Genomic DNA, 25,474 nt, shown 5'->3' with positions numbered 1-25,474 from the left:
TATTACAATTTTGATATATTTTAAGTTTAAGTTTATTTGTTTTTTTTTTTTTAACTTTCGAGTGCCCCAGTTGAGATCATTTTCTGGCTCCGCCACTGGTTAAGGTGGTGGGTAGTGGGAGCTTGTGAGCAGAGATTCATGGTGGTCAGCCGGTGTTGTGAGTGTCTTCTCCTCCTATCGCCGACGAGGTAGGTGCAGCCGGTGTAGAAGGTGAGATTCTCACCTTAGGAGTGGTGCTGGTGACGAGCCTCCTTGACGAAGAGGAACTCCGGCGAGGTGGGGAGCTGGGTAAAGGTTTCAAATTGGATCTTGGAGATTCTGCTACAGGTTATAGAGGTGGGTCGGGATTGGGTCGACGTGGTGGAGGAAAGGAGGGGGAGAGAGAGAGATGAGGAAAAATAGTATTAAGGGTTAGTTTGGGAATTTCGTCCAAAAGTGAGGGTTAAGGGTGAATAGTGGGCCATGCTTGTCAGTGCCAACTCACCATATGACGTCACAATTGGAGTCAATTTTGAAATTTGGACTCGAATGATAGAAATTGAAAGTGCAGGGACCATCGTGATTAAAAAAAAAAAGTCAGAGACCAAACTGATTTTAGCTCTAAAGTTCGAGAAACTAAACTGAATTTAGTCCTTATATATTAGATAATTAAATTAAATAATCATGCATCTAATTAAGTGTTGTTGTTCATTCTGGGCAGCAACATCAATCCAAGTGAAACCACTATAGTATAAACCCTAGCATAGCAGGGTAGCATGGTCTAAGGAGAAGAACAATGCAAGTGCAGACAAGAAAAGAAGAATCAACTTTCCCAATGTAGCGATTCATGCAAACCATAGCATATTGGGGCAGAAGTCCAAAGATGAAAAGTCCTTGTTTATCATACCATTACCTCTTCTAAACTTTAATCGCTCCAATCCTTCAAAATAATCCAATCTTGTCCAAATATAGATCGACATGCAAACAACTGCAGCAAGATTCATCCCCATATAGAATGTTGAAAGTTCTGAATCAAAGAGCAAGAAACTAGGATATCTCAAATTTGAAATTAAGCCTTGTACCAGTGACAAACAGATCGATATACGACAAAGAAAGAATCGATAAAGAACCTAGAAATCAATTTCAGAAATTCAATAAACCAAGACTAGTTTGAACCCCTTAGAACAATGATTTTTTGTTCTTAATTTTGAAATTATCTTCAGCTCTTCTATATTTATATCCATGAATCACAGTTTAGAAGTACTAATGATAGCTAAATTAAAAGATACTGATTTTCCTTGTTTGATCTCCTGTAAATATGTTGATTGTAACATAGGGAAATAAGGGTCTCCCGCAGAGGATTAAGTTAAACTAAAAACTTCAACAAAAGTCACAAAACGTGACTGCAACCCTTACTGAACAGCAGTGGAAAATTAAACTAAAAACCTAACACAAAACAATTCAGAAAAATATAAAAATTTATGAGGATGTACTAGACACATAGGGTGTCCAGCATACAAAATTTGGTGATTTTTGGAGTTCGTTTACTATATTAAATAAATATGAGAAAACAGATAACAGAACGTAAAATAAAGAAAAACTAAATTGAGAACGGTTGAAATCAAGATGATGAAATTAACTAGGAAGGAAGTATCCACCCCAAAAATCACACAGAACATACTTTATCCAATTTATAACCAATTAACTTGGTTGAAGACGCTCAGATTGGCTCGGTACGCTTAAACACAACCTAACCCTTTCTTACTTTGTACGCTAGGCAGGAAGTGCTTTACACCTAGACTATTCCCAAGCAATGCAACCTAAAGGTACGTTTATTAGATTTAACATGCTGAGATCATTAAGTTTGAAAAGATTTTGAGCAATCACTAGGCATCACAAATAACTTAGCGCCTCGCTAAACCTAGGGTTTTGTTTACTTGCTAGTGAAAACTACCAATTACTTCTCTAGATAATTTGAGGAATCCAACTATTGATTCAAGCATCAAACAATCAAAGTGTTAGAACCCTAGCATGCATACTAAGTAGGCCTCCAAAACACACAAACATAGAATTCATCAATGAGAAATGGTAAACAAAACCTCAACTTTATTAATTGGAAAACAAATTGAATGTCAAAGCATGTTATGGATCATGTCTAGGGGCTTCAATTGCCCCTTAACTACTGAAAATTTAGGCCCCGTTTGGTTGACTAGAATGTTACAGTGAGAAAAGGAATTGTACTAATTTTCCTTTCAAGGATGGAATGGAATTGATTTAGCATTTCCATTTGTGGTGTTTGGAAGGATTCAAGACTTGAGATTAGAAAATGGTTTGAGAGAATTAATTTGTTAATGATTTTCCAATAATGCTCAATCAAATTAAATATGGAAGATTAAAAATGAATGAGTGGAGATAGGAATTATTAATTGACCAGATTTTATGAGGGTCTAAACAAGCAAATTTTCAATTCCATTGAGTGAAGGAATTGAAATACAACACCCTAGATGGTATTTCTATTGCGTCTCTTTTATGGAATTGAACTCCGATCAACACATTTATTTTACTTTCTTTTCCAGACTTATGACTTAACCAAACACGACAATTTAATGGAATGGAAAACTGTTTCACATTCCAGATTTGATTTCCTGGCTAACAAACGAGGCCTTAGTTACACATAATGGGAAAAAGAACACAAAGGAGTTCATGGAAAAGAAAACAACAATAACCAAAAAATTGGAGAAAGAGGATCAGTGATTGATCTCCAGTAGTCCGATGATTGATTGTTTCTGGCGGTGTTTTGCGGTGCTTTTTCGTCTTGAGCTCTTGTGCGTTTATGCTTCTTCGTACGTGAGATGGTAGGTTTCTTGAATGTCTGAAGAGAGCTTTTTTTTTTTTTTTCTTCTTTTTTTTTCAGTTTGTAATGCTTTTCTTCTTTCTTTTTGGTACTCTAACTCCTTGGCTTCAACGGAAAGCTTCTTGGTGAATGTTCTGGTTGATTTCGGATTTGTTGGCACCATTCTATCCAATACGAACTGCCAAGAGAAATAATTGCTGAATATCTTTATCTCCATATTGCCTTAACCTTCCTTGATTCATCAAGAATTTATGATTCTCCATCAATCGCACATATCTCCTTCATTTTGCTCTTATTTCTTTTTTTGCTTCGGAAAACCTAATAAAAGCAACTAAATTAGCCAAAAAATAAGATAAACTAACAAGGTAAATATGAGAATTAACAATATTATCATAGCATAGTTATGCTCCTGTCAACTAATAAATTCAAACTTGCGTTTCTCAAAACCTAATAACTAGTATTATTGCTATTGACTCATGCAAACCAATAGCAAATGCATTCGATAAATTAAGCTTAAAATTTGTCATAGATATAGGAAACTCTTCAATCCTATAAGTTTTTTTTTTTTTTTTTTTTTGAAGGGGTTTGGAACCCAACCTAGCTGGGAGGCTCAGCCCCACGCCCGGTTCCATTTATTATATTAATAATAAAATTTTGCATCGGGGGGGACGTAACACCACGAATTATATTAATACAATCCTATAAGTTTTAATACTCACGGATTCATTACATAAACCAGATAGAGAAACATGTAAGATAGAACAAACAATTAGAGGATCGATCAAATCAAACCGTTTCTTCCTGGTCCCATAAGTAGTATATATCTTAACTACTCATTCAATCTGCTTCTTAGTTGAAAACTGGGTTCAAATTTTGTTACATAAAAGAGTCATTAATTATATATTAGAGGAGATTGTCTCTTTTTTGGAGATGGTGGGCATGAAAGCTCTTCCCATGCATGTTATGACTCTTTATCCTTAATTATCTCCGGCCATTAGCAACTCCAACAGCTTCCCCATAATTTGATTTTTCTCTACTTTAGAGAAAAATGAGCCTCTTTTGCTCCAACAGATTCCCTATAATTATCTCTATTTTAGAGAAAGTGAGGAAAGAGAAAACCAAATTCCCTATATTTACAGCAATATCTAAAATTTAAGGAAGAATATGGAGATTTTAGAGATTGTTGTAAAATAGAGAATCTGTTGGAGTTGGAGAAGAAAAAGATGCTAAAGTTTTGACTTTTGCTTCTCTATTATACAGAAATTATAGGGAAGCTGTTGGAGTTGCTCCCTTACACCGTAGTTCTCCACTTCTCCTACAAGTTGGCCGGAGTACTAGCTAGTGAGATGTCTTCTACTTACATTCTACTGAAGTTATTGTGAGTATAGAGAAATAATTAAATATCATGTTTATTAAGTGTAAATGTTCATTTCTTTCATTTTTTTATGGTACGGTAGTGATACACCAACATAACTTTGGAGCATTATTAAACTTTCGATCCAAACAGTATGTCTTTGAGAGCTTTAATGCTGTCTCATCGTCTTCCGTGGAAAAGATGATAAGAAATGTTCTTTGCAGCTAAAGACGCGGTTGGTTCTTGCACGAGCTGTCAATGGCCTTAACTTTCGTACCAAGCTTCCTTGTGCTATCTCAGCTCTCATAGTCCAAACTTTATTAATTGTTGAGAGTTCACACTAACTGGCTCTCTTAACTGTATACATTATTTCTTCCTCCTTGAAACTAGTACACTAAATTATTCATAATTTCTACAATGTGGAGTAATACCATGTGATTGCGAATCTGTACGTTTCTTTATATGAATAATGACGGTTGATCATTCAGATCCGTACCTTCATGCCGTATAACAGTTCTGCTCCTAACTAATTTCAATAATTCATTGTATATGTAACTAGTCTGAGTCAATGAGACTAGAAAGTAGTAGAAAGTCTTGTATCAAGCGATCTGACTACTTAATATAAAGATGTTACCTAAACATACGTACATACATCGGACAATCATACTTAAATTAATTTAGGGTAAATATTTACCCTATATTTAAATTAATATAGGGTAAATATTTACCCTATATTTCCTGCTGGAAAATGCTGAAACACCCTCACTTTAAACCTATTCAAGTGGCAGTGCAAGGTTAGTCGGACAAATTAACTTGTTAGTCAAGAAATTCCACCGAAGACGATCAGAGTAGCAGATGGAGAATCTAATCTGGACTTGTTAATTAATTAGATATTAATCGAGCAGCTTAACTTCATTGGCTTCTCGCCCAAGCCAGAGAGCCGGTCAGTCTTGCAGGCGGGCCCAAGCCAACTTGCTTTCCGCGGCTGCACCTCCATATGCCTCCTTCCTTGCCGTTTACTTTACATGAGGACTGAGGCGCCATGCATCAACTAGCTTTGAGCACCCACTTCTTATTTAAGTCCACGATCTATATATAGGATCCTTTGCCATTCATTCACTTCATTCCTTTCATATATTGCAGTGCAAAAGAAGCTAGCCAGCTAATCGACATATGATGATGAGTAGCATTGTGAAGAAGCTCTTGTTCTGTGGAGCAAAGGGGTTTCCCTCCATCTCTGACTCGGACGACTCTCGTGTAGTGCCTGTGCCACAAGCCGGTCATGTCCGTGTGTACGTTGGAAGAGATATTAACATGATGTGCAAGTTTGAGATAGAAGCCAATTACTTAAACCACCCACTATTCCGGAGTCTACTCCAGCTCTCCGCAGAACAAGAGTTCGGTTATTCCTACGATGGAGCTCTAAGAATAGCGTGCGACATCGATCTCTTCCACTACATTCTTCATCTCCTCGATACCAGCAATCCCTCTGCCCATTACATGGAGCTTTCTGATCTCATTTCCAAGTTCTACAGCACTAGTGCTACTGTAACTACACTCGCTAAAACTGCCTGACATCATAAGCGTATGGATATTTAGTTTACTGGGGATTGATAATGTAGATAGTGATACTCTTAGTAAATCTTTTATTTCTTTTATACTTTCATCTTCAAAAATTGAAGAATAATTGTATACATCAAAGTTTTAGTGATACAAACATAACGCCAGCAACAAGTTGGTAAGTGAGCAAGAATGTGAGAGACTTGAACTGTTGTTTCCATTGGCCATTTGACCCATGTTTGCCTGGAAAAATAGAAAAGAAAAGGAGAATTATTTTAATAAAATTTCAAATGTGAATTATATATATCCAACCAATTCGTACGTAGTTCATTGACTGATCAATGGTTCAACTAGTTAAGTTGATAATCATGCATGAAAGGTAAATTAGGTAATTCAAGTGATGAAGAAGTTGATGTATGAAGCTTTTGTGGATGAAACCAAGGAGAATGAAATGGTGCATATAATATATATGGGGTGCCCAGAAACTTGATCAAAACAATGAGAGAGATGTGCAACTTGGGGAGAGTAGAGTTCTTATAATTCTGAGGGTTTTTATATTGGTTAACATATATATGGAGCTTTGCTTTCTTTCTCTTTTAAGATTTCCGCAATGAAAAAACAAAAAAGAGTAAGGCAAACATCTTAAAAGCAGGCAGCTGGTAAAGAAATAAAGTGCCCATAGTCTCAGACATTATTCCAACTAACTAGCCTCGTACAATTGTGATGCACCTGTTATTGTTCTTAGATAATTAGGAGTTTTTTTTCTTATCCACTCCCTCAATTTTATATTTTTAGTTTTTATTTTAATTTTACTATAATAACTCTCTTAATTAGATAATTTTGATTATGAGCTTTTATTTGTATCTTATATATAGGTATTGTAGGCATTTTAAAATTTAGTGAAACTCTTGGCACCAGATTTTAGCTAGGTTCTCTTTGTCGTAGTAAAGATTAGTCGATAAATCAAGCTAAAAAGTTGTCAGAGTAAACTTTTCAAAACATAAATTATTTTACAATTTCTATATTCATAAGTCATCACATCAAACGATAGACAGATATGCAACATAAAACAATAAAAGGATAAAATCAACTACTTTTCCCTGTGCCATAATATATAATCTCTAACATCTCGATCAATCTTCTTGGTCAAAAACTTTATTCAAATTTTATCAGGCTTTATCAGGCTAAAGAGTAATTGTTTCTTGAAGGAGGTTGGCGAGCACCATAAGATTTGACAACTCCAAATTCGAAAGTCATATGTTGTTTAAAGCAAAATTCTAAGAATCTTGCCTACTGCAAATTTCGGTAGCAATAGTTTAGTATTTAAATTTCGTAATGCATTCAAAGAAACAAAGAGGGGAAATGAATCCCTTAGGTTACATGTGTGGAACGATTTTTGTCTCCCATATTTTTATTTCTGACTTTCTTGACTTTACACTCACCAAATATTTTAAAATAAATGAATCAATTTCCCTTCTGGAAACTTGAAATCCGTTAACGAAAAAGTTCTCGGAAAATCCTAATCTAATCAAATCGATATTTGTTTTTGTTCATTTTCACATTTTTACACTTCGTAATATATAGTGCTTGATAGTGAAAAATCGTTTTGCTACGTATATTAATGTTATAACAACATCAAACGAATTTTGATGACGTTGTTGTATTTATTATATCTTTGAAAACCATAATATATGTTGTATCACCGTCTTGACCGTCGGAGTGGAGAAGATGATAAGAATTATTCTTTGCAGCAGATAAAGACGCGGTCGGTTCTTTTAGTAGCTAGCTGGCCTTGTCTTTCATATCAAGATTCTTCCTTGTACTATCTCAGCTCTCCTACCTAGTCTAAACTTTATTAATTGTTGAGAGCTCTCAGTGCCTCCCAATACTATATACACATTAATTCTTTCTCCTTAGAGGCTAGTTTATTAATTTATTCATGGTTTCTACTTACAATATGGAATAACATCATATGATTATGCATCTATAATTTGTTTATATGAATAATATGACAGCTAATCATTCAGTTCCATACGCCTTCATGCCATAGCTAGCTTGCCTCAAAACTGATCCGACTCCAATCTAATTCAAATCATTCTTTTCCCATTTATACATGTAGCTCAATGATAGTGGAAGATATTAAAGGAGATAAAGTCATATGTCAAGCGGTCTGATCATCACTCTTCTAACTAAGAGAATAATGTTACATAGACCTACCTACGTTGAACGATCATATTTGAATTTACCTTATGTTTCCTACCGAGAAATATTGAACCACCCTCGCACCCCTTAAACCTATGTCAGTCGGACTTTCTTGTTCGTCAAGCAATCCCACTCAAGCCGTCTTAGAAGTAGATGGAGTCCTTGGAGGCTTGGAGCTGTTTCTCAATAAAACGTTAAAGCAGCTTAAATTAATCGGCATCTCGGCCAAGCCAGAGAGGCTGCCAGTTACGCGGGCCCAAGCCAACTTGCTTTTCGCGGCTCCCCCTCCTTCCTTGGCGTTTACTTTACATAAGCCATAATGCATAAGCGTTGAGCACCTACTTGTGATCTATTTAGTTCCTCAATCTCGATCTATATATATACTCCTTTGCCGTTCATTTCATTCCATTGATTCATTCATTTCCTATTTTTCACCCCAAAAAGCTTCTCCATACCTTCAAATTCATTATCATTATTGAACCATTGAGCAGTACCTAATGAAATACATGTAAAAACCATAGTTACATGCTCACAACATCTGCACAACAATCATAAAAGGATCAAGGCTTACCTTCTGCAATTACTGGCATGGATTCCATCTTATGCAACTGCTTAACTCAATCACTGAATGTAGTCTTCTGTTACTTACCAACTTGCTTCTCAATGGACAGAACTTATGCAATAGTCGTGGTAGTAATCAGAGACCAATTCATCTGTATATATATGAGACTTAAACCTCAAGAAGCTTCCCATTAAAGCATTCCTTGTCGGTTTAGGTTTCACGGTTAGATTCCTAATGTATCATAACTTGTAGCCTTTCTTGTAGACTAAGCAATGGATTACTATCCTTAATGAATTGATACACTACTTCATTAAGTCACTAGTATTGATTTACTGTTTGTATCCATATGTTAAACTAGGATTGATATTAAGCTAATCATCAATTACTTTATGATGATATGTGTTATGTCCATATTTGATCTTACAATACAAATATGGTCAATTTATTGTTAGCATTTTTTATTTTTTTTTTGGCATCACTAAAATTTTTCTGTATACAATTATTCTTCAATATTTGAAGACGGAAGTGTATGAAATTACAAAAGAATGAATGTATAAGAAAGAATCCCAATCTACATTACATTATCAATCGATTCAATGATTTCATTCCCCAGTATAAAAATCCAGAGGCTTAGAAATGTCAGGCAGCAGTAAGTAACGGGTCTAGTTATATAGTAGCGCACAGCTAATAACTGTAGAACTTTGAAATGAGATAGGAAAGCTCCATGTAGTGGGCGGAGGGGTTACTAGTTTCAAGAAGATGAAGAAGGTAGTGGATCGGGATGTAATGGAGTGTGCCATTTTGCCATGAAAACAATGAGGGACTAATTCTTCCGCTTCAGTTCTCTTGTTTTTTTTTATCTGTTTGAGGTTAGGGAGATTTGCTTACCCTAAGATTTAATATAAAGACTCTAAAGTAGAGGGGTGCTTTTATAAACATGAGATTTTCATTTAGGTATATGGCGGATAGCGCTAGCTAGCTAGAATTAACTTAATTAATTAATCATGCTTAAGCAGCTGGTGTTCATTGAGCACAGCAAGATCAGTCTAAGTGAAAGCACCGGTAGTATAAACCCCAGAACACCAGTGTAGCATAGTATTAAAGGAGAAGAATAATGCATGTACTAACAAGAAAAGAACAATGATGATCAGGTTTTCCAAAAATAATTCATGGAAACCCTAGCATAGCTGGGGCTAGTAGTCCAAAGATGACTATTCCATTACCTTGTCTAAACTTTAATCGCTCCAATCCTTCACAACAATCCAGTACTGCCCAACTATAGATCGCCATTCAAACTTGTACGTAAACAACTGCAGCAAGACCCCATAATCCCTCATATAATGTTCTTGAAAGTTAGCTCTGAATCAAAGAGCAAGAAAAGAGGAGCTATGCAAATTTAAAGTAGGTGTTTATACGAACTCTTATACCAATGACAAAGAACAGATCGATATACGACAAGAAAGGTTCCTTATAAAAACCTAGAAATCGATCTCGGTAATTCAAGAAACCAAAAGTAAATTGATTCAGCTCTTCTATAGTACTATACTTTTACATATGAATCACAACTGCGTATAAATTGAAACGAATGTTGCTTAAAACCTAATAAGTACTAGCATTATTGCTACTAACTCATGCATTCCAATAGAAAATGCGTTATTCATAGCTAAAAATTTGTCAAAGATATAGTAATACTCATAATAAGTTCATTATAGAAAAAGGTATAGAAACATGTGTTGGAGAGAAAAGATCTCACATTAAAAAATAGATAAAAGATAATATAACTTACAAGTGGGTGGATCACATCCAAGTGTACCGAGGTCTTTTGTGATTAAAACCCAACACCTAACGGGTGGTTAAGTTGGAACAATATCGGTACAATAATTGGCATGGGCCATGCTTATCGTTGTTTAACATGGTATCAGAGCAGGTTCCTCTCTAATTGTGTCTCCAACATGAGCTAGAGTATGGGTTCCTTATATTGCCATCGGCAAATTCCGATTGGATTGTTACCAAGTGTTTGATACGGCCATTGGATTGTTATATTGACCATGTTGCCGATATGAAACTTGTGTCCCAATTTCCAATGTGGGGATTGGATTTGCTAATTGATTTCACATGCAGACCTAGAGACGAGGGGGTGTGTTAGAGAGGAAAGATCCCACATTAGAAAAGAGATACAAGATAATATACAAAACCTGTTAAAAAAGGATTTACACCTCTAACTGAACCTGTAGATAAAATTTACACTTCTAATTGAACCTGTAGATAAAATCAAACATCATCCTCAACTCCATAATAGTCAATTGAAAATCTGAAATTTAACATATTCCCAAATACACAAATAATCCCACAGGTTATCAGAGCAATCCAAAGAAGAAAAATGAAATCCCGCAAGGGCAGCTTTGGCAAAAAAGGTTTTCATCGAAAACCCTAATTGTGTTTTTAGTCAGAATGAAGTTGAGAGTGACCTGCATCTGTACAAACACTGGGAAGCCCTAGATGTTTTCTGGCCAGCTGTTAGTCTCAAGCTGAAGCCTAAGAGTTTCTATGGTAACTCTATTTTAGAATGGATGCTGGAAGTGACTTCATCTCTAGGTAAGCATCAACTTGATCTTTTCTTTGTTAGTTTATGGGTTATTTAGAGTGAGTAAAATAATATAGTGTGAAAGGGTAGTGATTTTAACCCTTTACACATGGTGATTTAGGCTGATCATTACCTAGTGGAGTAACAAAAGTTGAAGAAAACTGGGATCTCACATAGGCAACGGCCTAAAGAGCGCTTGAGATGCCCCCTTAGAGGGTGACTGAAGATGAACATCGATGGTGCTTTCAAGGAGGAGTAGGGGCAAGGAGGGATTGGTGTAATCGTCCGAGATGAGTTTGGGGAAGTCGTGGCAGCAATGGCGAAGCCTTTTTCTCACGCTCTCTTGGCATTGCAAATGGAAGCAGAAGCATGTGGGGCTGGCCTATTGCTAGCCATTCACCATGGTTGGATGGAGGTTCATTTGAGAGTGACTGCTCCTTGTTGGTTAGCTCTTTGGATTGTGCTAATTCTGATTTGTCTACTGTGGGGAGGACTATAAATGATTGTAAGCGTTACATGCAGGGCATTCAATCTCTTCAGTTGTTTGAACCTAAATTTGGCAAGGCTCACATGGCACACAGCCACGTAGGGTCCACAAGAAATTTGGCTTAGGATCGCAGTTGAATGGTTGAATAGCCGCGACATAATGGATGATCGCTATTGGATGACCGCAGCATAATGAATGACGGCAATTGAATGGTGTTAATCAAGTTCATAAAGGCCATTAGCTGCAGGTGTGCGTTAAAAGGATTCAGGATATTCAAAAGTCGCGGAGATTATAATTTGAGACAATCAACTTAAATGCACGGCTATGAGTTTTAATTCCCAAGTTAGCAGCTACTGCACTCAAATGCATGTAACCGTGTATTGATTCACAACTTTGAATTCATGCAATTAATATGGTATCGATAGTTACAACCAAGATTTTATCTTTTCCTTTATTCGATCAGTAGTGTATCTTCCACTATAAAAAGGACCATAGGCATCATTGTTAGTGGTTCTCGACCAAACGCTCTGCGCGATTACACAAATTTTATCTCAATACATTAATTTCAACAGTAGTTATCAATCTTTACGTGTTTATCTTATCGCTTTCTTTACCAGTATTTATCTTTCCTGCACTTTACATTTTTGTTCTTTACATTCATGCAATTTATCTTTTCGATTGTTACTTTACTGCACTTTATTTCCCGCGGTTTACATTCTTGTTATTTATCTTTATTTGCTGCACTTTTACATTCCTATTGTTTACTTCGCGTTATTTACATTCCTGCACTCATTAAGAAAATCACCAAAAAGAGACATTACCAGAACGTTTGGATATAATAAATGAGTTTTCTAGCATTCATGCATTTCTTTGTTCGTACCGGTATTGAATCAAGGCATCAGGGTAACACTTTATACTTTGATTTTGTTTTTACCGTGACTTGTGAGTATCTACATCCCATAGATTTATCAATTGTCACTCGCACTTTCACGTTCACTCACTGAGTTGCACAGCACGAACATTCCGGCTAGGTAAGGTCGATCTGTGCTAAAGTCCTTGCATTCAAGGCAGAGAGAACCCCACGGTGGATATTGATCCTTCCTTGGTCCACAATCACCTGATTAGAAGTCAGATCTGCACAAGATCTAAAATCTAGAACAAAACCTCGCTTGGCTTCCAGGCTGCGAGTTGGCACGCCCGCGCACACATCAGCAAGCCAGAAGAACACGTGTAAGAAAAGAAGCCCTAGGCCTAGTACACGCGGCCGAGACGATTTTTGACCGAACATCAGTTTAGACATATCTATCGTGAAGCAAATGGTATTGCTAATAGATTAGCGCACCTTATTGCTAGTTTTTCATTTCTTGATGAAATTTGATTAGATGAGACACCTGCTATTATTCAGAATGTTCACTATGAGGATATTTGCAATAATTCTAATGTAGCTCGGGGCTCAGGGTTCAGGCCTTATGTCCCCCCCCCCCCCCCCCCCCAATGCATCCTTCAAATTTTAATATAAATAACGGACGCGGGGCCTCTCAGTTATGCTAGGTTCCAAACTCATTTATAAAAAAATTAATAAAAAAAATGAATTCCTTGGTGCATTTATGCAATGATTAGTTTTATTCATGACTTTGTATTTGTAACACCAAATGTTGAAAGAAAATTAATAATCATTACCCAAACCTCAAATCCTTAAATCAAACGAAGCCTTAGGATCTAAGAAAACCCTAATTTATAAATAAAACCAATTTTCTACAAGAGCGAATCTAGCTAGTGGTTCTTGTGCATTTTCGCATCAGTAATAGTGCTTGGTAGTGAAAAAGATTTTTTTGGTACACAGTGTTACAACAACATCCAACAAATTTTGATCACGTTATTGTACTCTTGAGAGCCATAATGTTGTCTCACCGTCTTGACTCTTCAGTGCAGATAATTAAAGACGCGGTTGGTTCTCTCACTATCTAGCTAGCTGGCCTTTGACTTTGGTATCATGCAAGCTTCCTTCTGCTATGTATCTCATTACTATATAGTACACACACATTAATAAACTAGCTTATTAATTTATTCATGGTTTCTACGTAAAATGTGGAATAATACCATATGGATCTATTTCTTTATATCAATAATGACAGGTTATTCAGCTCGATCCATGCCTTCATGCCATAGCTTGCCCCAAAACAGCAGCTCCATCGACTCTTGGCTAATTAATTAGTTCATTCATTAATTGCCCATTTATATATTTAACTAGTTCATTCTGATAGTTGAAGGTATCAAAAGAGGGAAAGTCGTGTAATTATTGTCCCCTAATTAAGAAAAATGATGTCACTTGGAGATACATTGGACGAGACCATGGTTATATTGAGAAATACTGAAACACCATCGCACCGTCTAAAACTTACATCAATCGGACATGATTTTTAGTCAAACAATCCCACACAAGGCCCTCTTAGTGAAAGATGGAGTGGGGCCCCGTTTGGGATTGCTTCGATTTTTAAAAAATCAGCTTTTGTTCAAAATTTTATATTATTTTGTGTTTGGTAAATAAATAAAAAGCAGCTTTAATTGAAAGTTATAGGTCACTGGCAGCAGATTTTAGAAGCAGCCCAAAGGTTACTTTTAGAAGCTGTTGTGGATCAAAACACACTCTGCAGTTGTTTTATGGACTAACAGCACTTTTAAAAATATTATTTACCAAATACGAAATTGTTTTAATGTCACAGCAATTCCAAACTAGCCATGAGTCTATGGAGGCTTGGACTTTTCTTATAAGCAGATTAAATTTAAGGTTAATGCTCATACACCCCAGATTCCTGAGAATACTTCTCATACACCCCAGTGTCTTATTTTTATTCCTCTTTACACAACTTTTTCTCTTTTCTTTTCTCACCAATCCATCTTATCAAAATTCCTACCAGTAGTACCCTTCTCTGAGGTCTCTGTCAGTTGTTGGTTTTCTTTAACTATCTGTTTTCTATTGTTTTGTTGAAACATGGTGGGCCCATAAGAATTATATTTGTTTGAATATATACAGCTGTTGCATTCATCCTCTATTTCAAAGGTAAACAGTACACTTTACTATTCAAGATTTCAATCATTGACAGACTTGAGTTAAATGCTATCTGCAAAAATACTAGCAAAGAACTGCATAAGGAAAGAGAAAAATTGAGAAAATTGAAAGAATATAGAGAAAGTCTTAGTAGAGAGACTCCCAATTACTGGGATATATCTATAGACTTCAAACCAGAATTTATAAATTAGAAGAAGATATTGAAAATCTTTTATATATTCTGGGAGAGGAACAAAAACCTCTTGATTACCTGAGCATTGGTTAGATCCGCAATTCACTGGTATCAGAGCTTGTAAAATAGCTCAGCAGGGGAATCCCCGATGGGGACAATGTCTGATTTAATAATAGAGAGACTGAATTCTCTATTAAAATCTTCTGATGAAAAATATCAGATCCTGCAGAAAGAGATTTCTAGATATCAACAACATCTAGAAAAAATTCCTGTTATAATCCACCAATTAGAAAAATTGGAAAACAAACTGGATTATATCAAAGATCTTCCAAAAACGGAAGAAGAAAAGCTAACAAGTGTTAGTAGAAAAATCAATGAACAGCAAAAAACGCTGGATTCTATGAAAAATATACTGAAGGACAAGAAAGTGCCTACAGTAAAACCAAAAAAGGCTAATGGATTCAAACCATTAGAAAGGCCAGAAAAGAATCCTGTTCCAAATATGATTTTTCTGGATCCCTCAACTAGTTCTACTAGTATTCGGTATGAAAAGCCGAGATAAACTCGAGATGTCAATATGATGAGCATCTTCGGGAAAAAGAAAGGAGTACAACTCCTAAATGCTGAAGAATTTGAATACAATGAAATCGAGCATGAGGTAAAAAACGCATCAATTCCTAAGCTAGATTTCAAACAAATTTACAAAAGGGGAACGTTTGACCTGATGGATAGCCATCATTTCAAATTACTTGAATTTACAACCCCCTCTACAACAGGAGAAACATATCTACTACTGATCACTCCTGCTGAAGTTGCCAGAGCAAAAGCAAAAAATTATCAATTTATGCACATTGGAGCAGTCCAAGTAGGCATAAAACTTCTTGCTCGAGAAGGCATAAACTGCTCAGTTCTATGTGTCTTACAAGACAATAGACTAACAGATTTTCAAGCTAGTCTTTTGGGAGCCCTTGAAGCATCTCTGTGCAACCAAGTTGCATATTTCAACTGCTTCCCCAACTTCTCAACAAGCTTGAAAGATGCAGCCCACTGTCTCCGACTGAGAGTCAAGACAGATGCCATATCTATGAAAAATGATATGCAAGAATTGGCAATAGTATACAGGATATACTATAAACTGATGAGTACTACAGTAGAACCAAAGACAAGGATATCAAACATCCCTGGTCTTACTACTGGATTCCTCACCAGTCAGAAGAACCATTCACAACAGATCCACAAGGTTACTTGGAATGAAGTAACTTTTCCCATTGAATGGAAATTATCTGGTCCGAGGCTACCAGCAGAAAGTGCAAAAGCAAAAATTTACGAAAGTAGAAAGACTGGAGAAATCAGTCTAAATTTTGAAAATCACAGAAAAAGTGATGTCTGTCCTGAGAATATCAGGATAAACAAAAATCTTCTTAGAAGAAGCTACAGCACTAGAGAAGCTAGTGTTAGTGGTACAAAGAACTCTGAAGAACCTTCAGAGTCCATCACTGAAGAAGAATTAGAAGCTGATCTAAACAGATCAGTCAATATGTTTAGAGCACAAAAGCTCTATGATCTTTATGAAGAAGCAGAATTCTGCGAAAACCCTGAAAGATTAGAAAAACTAATCGAGGAAATGAAAAACTTCAATCCAGGAAAGGAAAGAAAACTCCTTCCCTACCAGGATGTTGAAATGGAAGAAGGAGAAAGCTCCAAAACTTCCATCACCAGAGAAAAAGGAAAAGTGAAACTCCCTGTACAGAAGGCCCCTACGGGCAGAAATGGAGAAAGAAATTCTCAAAGGTTTGTCCCAGAGGACAAGATACCCAGAGTACCAATTTCCAACTATGGTATCTGGCTAGATTTAGATAAAGCTCTAGACAAGAGAAAAACTCTCGACCAATGGGTAGACAGCCTGATGATGGCATCTGCTCTAACCCTTGGAAAATTTGAAGCTCCTGATCTTCAGATGTACTTTGAAACTACTCTCACAGGAGTAGCCAAGAAGTATTACTATTCTTTCAAAGAAACAGCCAGAGGAAAAGAATGGCTGGAAGAAATCAAAACTTCAAAATCTCCGTATGATTTTGCAGCACCACTGTATGATCAGTTCTGTGGAGATCTTGCAAATATGAGTGAAAAGGCTAGAGAAACGGCTAAATCAAATATCTATGCTCTCAAAATTTGTGACATGAGATATTTTGAAGAATACTTGAATGAATTTCAAGAATACTACTGTACAATTGGTGAACTAGAAAATACTGATCTAGTCAACCTGTTGCACAGGAAACTCCCTGAACCATGGAGAACAGCTGTGCGAGAAAGCATAGCAGAAAAACCAATTGAACGATTTTCAGTTGGAGGAATTGCCGACAGAATCCGGCAACTATTGAAAGAACAATGCAAAGCCAATCTTAGAGCTAAGATGGCCAAGAAACAACTCAAAGGAGTTGAAAATTTCTGTTATGGAATACTAGATATGCCAACCAACTGGGGATGTCATGAATCTAAGTTCTACAGAAAGAAGAGAGGAAAATATTACTCTAAAAAATTCAAAAAGAGTAATCAAAGAAAAAATTGGAAATTCAAGAAAAGTTCCAATTACAAGAAGCAACAGGATGAAGATCCAAAAAATAAATTCTTCAAGAAAAAGAAGAATACTCATCAACATAAACAACCAAGCAAGAAAGCTTGCAGATGTTGGTTATGTAAAGCTGAAGGGCACTATGCCAAGGAATGCCCGGAAAAGGGTAAAAGATCTACTAAAGCTCTCTTTGAAGAATATGAGCATATAGTAGAATCTGCAAATATGAAAGGCTATGAAATAGCTTATTCTGATGATGAAGAAGATGACAGGTCAGTTTACTCTGCCTGGTCCGAAGAAGAAGATTCATCTGAGTCTGAGACAGATTCTGAAGTAGAGTACTTCGAATCCAAACAAATGAATGTTTTGAAAATCAAAAACTAGGAAGAAAGTAAGACAGAATCTTTAATTTCTTCTTATCAGGTGAACCCTGGTACATTCGTTTGTGACTACTGCTTATGTCACGAAAATAATGGTCTCCCTATGTTTTGCGAAGAGTCAAAAAAGACTTATCACAAAGAATGCTTCATAGCTGAAGCAAGAAGAAAAACCAGGAATGGTCTTGTCAGCCAACTGGTTGAACAAGAATATGAAGAATATTTCTCTGAACAAAAAGAGAAAGAAGTAGAAACTTTGTTCCAAGAAATTATGGAACCATCTTCCTCAAAAATAAAGGAAGAAATCATCGAAGAAGAAAAAACCGATGAAAATCTAAATTTTGAACTGGTTGAACCACCAGAAATTGTTCCAGAAGAATGTAAACCATTCATTCCAAAGGAACAAGCTCAAGAAAATGAGCTTCAGCAATCGAAAGTCGTCTCTACAAGTAGATACAGCAACTACATAGAGATTGGACTAAAATTCCCTGATCACAAAAAATATCATCTACATGCCTTTGTAGATAATGGATCAAGATTTACAGTTGCAAAGAGATTTGCAATTCCAGAAAAACTCTGGAAAGAAGAAAAGAAAACAGCTACTGGTGTTACTTTTGATGGAAGCCATCTCACCATGAATAAAGTAGCAAAAAATGTTCATATCACCATTGGTGGGGGAATATTTACCATCCATAACGTCTGGCAATCTGAAGGTCAAGGCGCAGATTTCTTGTTAGGTAATGATTTCATTCTCCAACAGAGATTTATTCAGGATGAAGAAGCAATAGGCTTCAGAAAAGGCGAACGGGTGTTATGGGCTGATAGGCTTATTCAAGCCAAAAGTATTGTAGGTCCAAACTTTACTACCCAATATCAGAGATCGCAACAGAATAGTGGTGATCTTACCCCCTACAAACCCAAATTTGAACCCATTCTCCAAATCAAACAACAAGAAGAATTACTTGTTGAAGAATCTTCTGAAGAAGAAGAAGAAGCAGAAACTAGTGAAGAAGAAGAAGCTAGTTTCATCCATGAGCATAACCTCAAGCACTTTCAGAATAAGCTTGAGTCTCAGAAAATTCCCACTCTTGAAAAAATCAAGAAACTACTCGAGCAGAACATCGATGTAGACCCTCAGAAGTTTTGGGAAAAAGACCCAGTGGTCTGTGAATTAAGATTGCATGACATGAATGCCATCTGTCATGTCAAAGCCATTCCTCAATACAAAGAGGAAGACCAAAAAGAATTCAGAAAAGATATTGAAGATCTCCTGAACAAGAGATTAATTCAACCTTCCACTAGCCCTCATCATGCTCCAGCATTCTACGTGAGGAATCATGCAGAAACCCTTAGAGGAAAAGCTAGAATGGTTATTGACTATAGAGATGTCAATAAAAAGACTGTCAAAGATGGTTATCAAATTGCTCAAGTAAGAGTACTGATCAACCAGCTCAGAGGAGCTAAAGTCTTTTCGAAATTCGATGCAAAGTCGGGTTTCTGGCAGGTCAAGATGCATCCTGAGAGTGTACCTCTTACTGCATTTGGAACACCACAAGGACATTACGAATGGTTAGTAATGCCTTTTGGTCTAAAGCAAGCTCCCTCAATCTTCCAGAGAAAGATGGACAACATCTTCAAGCATGTCGCGGAGTTTTGCGTCGTCTACATAGATGACATCCTTGTCTTCTCTAAAAACAGAGAAGAACACATGAAACCCCTCTATGAGGTTGTAAAGCTGATAGTTCAGCATGGAATTATCCTAGGAGAAAAGAAAATCTTCTTTATCCTCGATGAAGTTGATTTCCTAGGAATAAACATAAAAAATGGGGTAATAAAACTCCAACCTCATATCCTTGAGAAGATCTGAAAATTTCCGGATAGAATTCCTGATGCTAAGAGTCTAGAGAGATTCCTTGGTGTCATAAATTATGGAAGAAATTTCATTCCTAAAATCTCAGGGTTAACAACAATGTTATCTCCTAAAACGAGTTCCAAAAGAAAATGGAACTTCACAGAAGATGATGAAAAAACTGTGAAGCAGATAAAAAATCTCTGCAAAAACCTCCCTCCTCTTCAACAACCAGAAGAGAATGATGAGATTATCCTCCAAACAGATGCGAGTGATAATTACTGGTCCGGTGTAGTCCTGGCGAAAGCGCCTGGAACTAACATTGAAAAGATCTGTAAATTTTGTAGTGGCAAGTTCAGCCCTGCAGAACTGAATTATCCCACAGGGGAAAAAGAAATTTTGGCTGTTAAGAAAACAATTTTAAATTCTCCAGCTTTCCTTGGAAAACCCTTTACTGTCCGCACCGATTGTGCCAGAGTAAAGAATTTCAAAAATTTCAAACTTGATAAAGCTGCTGACAGAGGAAGACTAGCTAACTGGCAATTATTCCTTAACCAATATGAATATGTTGTTGAATTAATTGCAGGAAACAAGAACTATCTTCCAGACGCCTTAACTAGAGAATTAGCCATGTTCAGCAAAAGAAATGATGAAGACGACGAAGGTCGCAATCCCAGAAGCAGAAGAGCTGGGAAAGAACATGAAACCAATGAGGATCCCAAAGAAAAAATCCTCAAGAGATTCCTGCTAAGTCCAAGAGGCTTAGCCACAACTGATCAATCCCAGGGTAAAGGATTGACTAGCCCGTCTCAAACGGCAGACGGTAAAGGCTCATCAAGACCGTTGACGGCTGTTGCTTTGCCAAAAAGCAAACCTACTCCAACTGGAGTAATTAATGTTTTTAACTATGAACTTCGAACTTTTGACACTCCTGTGTTCAGAACTGGCAGGAGACTCGCTTACCATCAGAAGGCAATTCTGGATAATATTTTATTTGCCTTCCAAGAAAGAAGCAGTGGTCTAATGTTCCCAGCCCTCTTTGCCTTAGCTGAAGAACTTTATGAAAATGGCAGGCCACAGTTCGAAGAACTACAGCAGAGTGCTATCAAGAAAGAAAAAATTAACTTCCTTGAAAGCCCAGAAAGTGCTAGGATCCCTATCATGGCACTCACTAAAGCAGACTGGCATAAATTCCACCATCTAATAGGAAGGCACAATTCAGAAGACCTAGTTCCTCCAACCCTCTTCATCATAGCGGGACCATATGTTGGAAGATACCTGGTAAATGTTCAAAGTGAACATCCGCAAGAACACAAGCTTTGGCTTGTTGAAAATGGTTTTGTCCATAATCTGTGGACCAAAACTAATGATGATCTAAAAGGATTGCCGCCCATCATCGTCAATACAGTCAAGAATGTTAGAAAAACAAACTGTACGCTTCGTCTGAAGTTTAGATCCACTCCTCCAGAATGGATCCAGCAAGCAAATGGTGAGGTTGAATATATTGCTCCATATCACTATGTGAGAATTATTCCAAGACAATATCTGCAACCTGCCTGTGTTGGATATAATGGCCAACCAAACTCTAGCATCCCATGGATGAAGGCCATGGCTCTGGAATACATAAAGAAGATCATCTCTGAAGACCTCAGCAATACCTTCCTGGCAGCAGGAGAGAAGATTATTATCACTGCTTACGATCATCCTGACGTAGTCAGCAGTGACCTATTCCTATCTCTCACCAGAAAAGAGATAGACTCAACAATGGCATGCATGCAGTGGGTGGACAAACTTGAAAACGACAACCACTACAAGATGTATGTCGACACAGACGTAGAAGACAATGCTACAACAGTTAGAATGGCCCAAGCAGACAACAACTCATTTGTCTTTGGCCACAACTCAGAGACTGATGACAACATGTAGCAGCTGGTGAAAGAAAAAGGCACCAAAAACAAAAAAAAGCAACTGTTCCCTTTTAAAAAAAGATACTTTTGCTTTTCAGAAAAGAAGAAGGTGAAAAACATTTCACCCAAATGCTTTTGCTTTTCCCTGTCCGACCTCCATCATCAGGAGCACTCAGAAAAGCAGAAGATCACAGAGTTGTTCTGTATATTTTTGTGTTTTGAATTCAAGTTTGAAGTCCGCTCTCTATATAAGGAGCTTTGGTTTTCATTTGTAAGGCATTCGAAAAACGGAAACATCAATCCGATATTCGAAAAGAGCCATAGTAGAGTGCTTCCATTCCTATCTAGAAGTGAAGTAGTGTGCTTCAGTACAAGTAAGTACCTGTTCTCATTCTTATGGATAGCTAAACAGCTTTTGCTGTTTACCTGAGAATGAGGCTCTGAATGTTTAACATGTATATTATTTGAATAAATGAATTCATGTGGTTACTCATCCACCTCTTCAACAAGTATCGTTGTCATTAAATAGTTATCTTCATCTTTATCATTGTCATAATATAGTTATCTTCATCTTTAGGTCACTATCTAAATGTCTGCATCTTGTAGAAATCTGAGGTTCTGATGGTACTATTTAACCTAAAAAACCAGTTTTAAATCCAAAACTAAGACAAGCAGCAGTGATTCCGCCTGTTAAAGTGTCCGTTAGGCAAGAGGCCGTTAGGAGAAAAACTTAGGCATGTTGAAGGCTAGTTTTGTTTTGTTTTGTCGTTTAGAATGAAATTTTTTTAGTCAAAGGGTATTAGCAAAACCACAGGTTAATATAGGATACAAATGACATTTAGATAAAGACTTATCTCTGTTAGTCTTTTCTTAAAAGAAACAGTGTAATACAAAAGTGTTGGGTAGTTGAGAAAAATACCGGTACTTTTTGGGTATACGGGAAAAACTCCTTAAATTTATGACTTCTTGGTCAAGCCAGAGAGGGTGCCAGTCACGCGGCCGGGCCCCAAGCTAACTTGCTTTCCGCGGCTTATGCCTCCTTCCTTGCGTTTACTTTCCATGTGCCATAATGCCTAGGCGTTGAGCACCCACTTCCTATTTATTTAGTTCCCCAATCTCGATCTATATATACTCCCCAGTCATTCATTCACTCCATTTATTCATTCATTCATTCATTCATTCATTCATTCATTCATACTTTCTTTTCATTTCACAAAACAAAGTACAGCGGAAGCTTTATTAAAGAACTAGCTAGCTCGATGATGATGAGTAGCATTGTGAAGAAGCTCTTGTTCTGTGGAGCAAAAGGGTTTCCCTCCACTTCAGACTCAGACGACTCTCGAGTAGTGCCTACACAAGCCGGTCATGTCCGTGTGTGTGTTGGAAGAGACATTGATCTGATGTGCAAGTTTGAGATGGAAGCCAATTACCTAAACCACCCACTCTTCCAGAGTCTACTGGAGCTCTCCGCCGAGCAAGAGTTCGGTTATTCCTACGATGGAGCCCTAAGAATAGCGTGTGATGTCGATCTGTTCCACTATCTTCTTCATCTCCTTGAAACCAGCAATCCCTCCGCCCATTACATGGAGCTTTCCGATCTCATTTCCAAGTTCTACGCTAGTGCTATCTACAATTAAACCCGGTTCTGCTAGCTGCTGCCTGACATTTCTAAGCCTCTGGATTTTTTGACTGGGGATTGATAATGTAATGTACATAGCCATTCTTTCTTATACATTGATTCTTTAATTTGTAATCTCATACTTCCATCTTCCAAAATTGAAGACTAAATTGTATACATCAAATTTTAGTGATACAAAAATAACGCTAGCAACTAGTTGGTTTGTGAGCAAGAAAGTTCGAGGCTTGAAATTTTTTCCATTCGATTAATGTTTGCCGGCTTTGCCCTCAAAAAAGAAAAATAATAATATATAGAATTCAAATGTGACAGATATATCCAACCAATCACAGTTCATTGACCGGCAAGAATGGTTAATCAATCTAATAAGGTGATGATCATGAAAGATAATTTAAGGCATTAACATGTTGATGAAGAATTTGCGGATGAAAATTAGGAGAATGTAACGGAGCACATGAAGGTTTCCATAGCAAAGAGATGTGCAACTTGGGGAGAGTAGAGTTCTGCTTCTAGTTATCAAGGTTAGATTTCTCTAAAATTTTGGACAATACGTAAAAATGGCAACGTCTTGAAAGCAGGCAGCGAGTAAAGGAATATGGTGCAGAATCTCAGACACGAGATTTCATTTAGGTAAGGTGGGATAGCAAATTAAACTTGATCAGCTAGTGAAAGCACCCGAGTGCAACAGGTATAACCAAGTACAGTCAGGTTTTCGAATAATTATTCGCACAAACCCTTGCATATATAGCATCAAGGAGAAAAAGTGCGTCACAATTTGTTGGTTCTGAATCCCTTTCACTAGAGACTGCCCAAACGACAACTATACTTCTTGATCCTTCCTAGCAGTAGCACAAACATGAAGATTGTGAAGAGTGAAACAAGAACTCGGCAGATTGCAATGAATAAATAGAACTCGGCGCTTTCAACTATGATTTGGGTTTTACATGCTTCTTTTGCAAATACAGATATAGGCTATATAAAAATAAATATAAGATTAAGTAACAAATAAATAAACAGGACAATCTCAATGAAACAAAAACAAATTCTAAAAATATTTGTGTAAAGAGTCAGCTGGGCAGGAGTCCAAAAATGAAAAGTACTTGTTTCCTCATTCCATTCCCTTGCCTTTCCACAAATCTGATCAAAACCAGCAAAACCAAACTCTCAAATGTTCACTTTTGCTTCTGAAATCAATCTAGCATAGATCAGTGGCTCATATAACAAGTTTCCATTCCTGTGATCATCTCTAAGCATAATGTCCACCAATAAATATAGTGACTCCATACTTGTTGGTCCTTTAGAATCTGATATCATTTAGACATAACCATGTGATCCTTCAAAACTCAAATGCCTATGTCTACAGCCAAACCCCACAGAACTTCCTCCTTACGTACAACTGTTTTGATATTCCAGTATATCCCTTCTTTTTATTTTCAGCTCTTGTTCCAGCTGCTAGCTAGCTCCCTCATTCTCTTCTGTTTAGTGCTCTATGACGTCGTTCTTAGTAATGTCACGACAAGTTTTGTGTCCGCCGCCTTATCCTCTTTTCATCTTTTAAATTACATGCCCATCCCTCCTATGTTAAATCTTATTTTACAATTTTACTTCTGTACTTCTAGAATTTACATTTACATAGAATCAATCACTGAAATGTCCAGCTAGTTCAACGAGCAATAGTTGCCCGCGGCTTGCGCGGGAATTGGTTTAATAGATGATTATGTGATTGATACAAAACTGATAATTTCAGATCAAACTTGATGTATGTACTTTAATGAAGCTATAAATTGAATACAATGTTCAGTCGGTGTTGGTGTTGGTGTTGCTTGCTGAAGAGCAATGCTGGTCTCTTAATTTGGTCGATGAATTCTGCCTTAAATTTTCATTCTCGCTCTCTTTCTATTCACAATCTCCAACTTCAACTTCTCATATCTTTCTGCATGAAAAGAATGATAGAACCGATTTATGATCTATGTATTAGCTTATTTACTGCAAAGATGATAGAAACCTGAATTTTACCATGGAAAACCTTGAGAACATATATTAGCTGTTCATGAATTAATGAGGTTAGTTTATTACCTAAAATGTGAGCAAACCAGATAAGGTTGTCGACAGTTGGCCTTTCAACAGTACGCTTCATTTCCAAGTGTTCTATCAGAAGCTTATTATCTAAAATGTAGGCAAAGCAGATAATAAATAAATATTAGAAGACATCTCACCTGTCAGCTTTCTTATGGAGTTCCTTCTTAGTCACGGAAGAATGCAGAGATAATCAAAATACATGAACTTAAATTTTTTGTACAGGAGGTTGA

General features: G+C 36.9%; 2 protein-coding genes across 2 annotated transcripts; both read left to right on the top strand.

The window, feature by feature from the left end:
• The first annotated feature begins 5,360 nt into the window (after window positions 1–5,360).
• Window positions 5,361–5,762, top strand: LOC133744604 (protein SMALL AUXIN UP-REGULATED RNA 12-like). The gene has a single exon (XM_062172686.1). It carries the CDS (start codon window positions 5,361–5,363, stop codon window positions 5,760–5,762), a length of 402 nt encoding a protein of 133 aa, XP_062028670.1.
• Window positions 5,763–22,791: 17,029 nt separating this feature from the next.
• On the top strand, window positions 22,792–23,166 carry LOC133744603 (auxin-responsive protein SAUR29-like). Its single transcript, XM_062172685.1, has one exon. The coding sequence runs from the start codon at window positions 22,792–22,794 to the stop codon at window positions 23,164–23,166; it is 375 nt and encodes a 124-aa protein (XP_062028669.1).
• Window positions 23,167–25,474: the final 2,308 nt, after the last annotated feature.

The sequence above is a fragment of the Rosa rugosa genome, chromosome 4 (assembly GCF_958449725.1).
Source record: "Rosa rugosa chromosome 4, drRosRugo1.1, whole genome shotgun sequence".
Taxonomy (NCBI): Eukaryota; Viridiplantae; Streptophyta; class Magnoliopsida; order Rosales; family Rosaceae; genus Rosa; species Rosa rugosa.
This window is presented reverse-complemented; position numbering and strand designations above follow the sequence as displayed.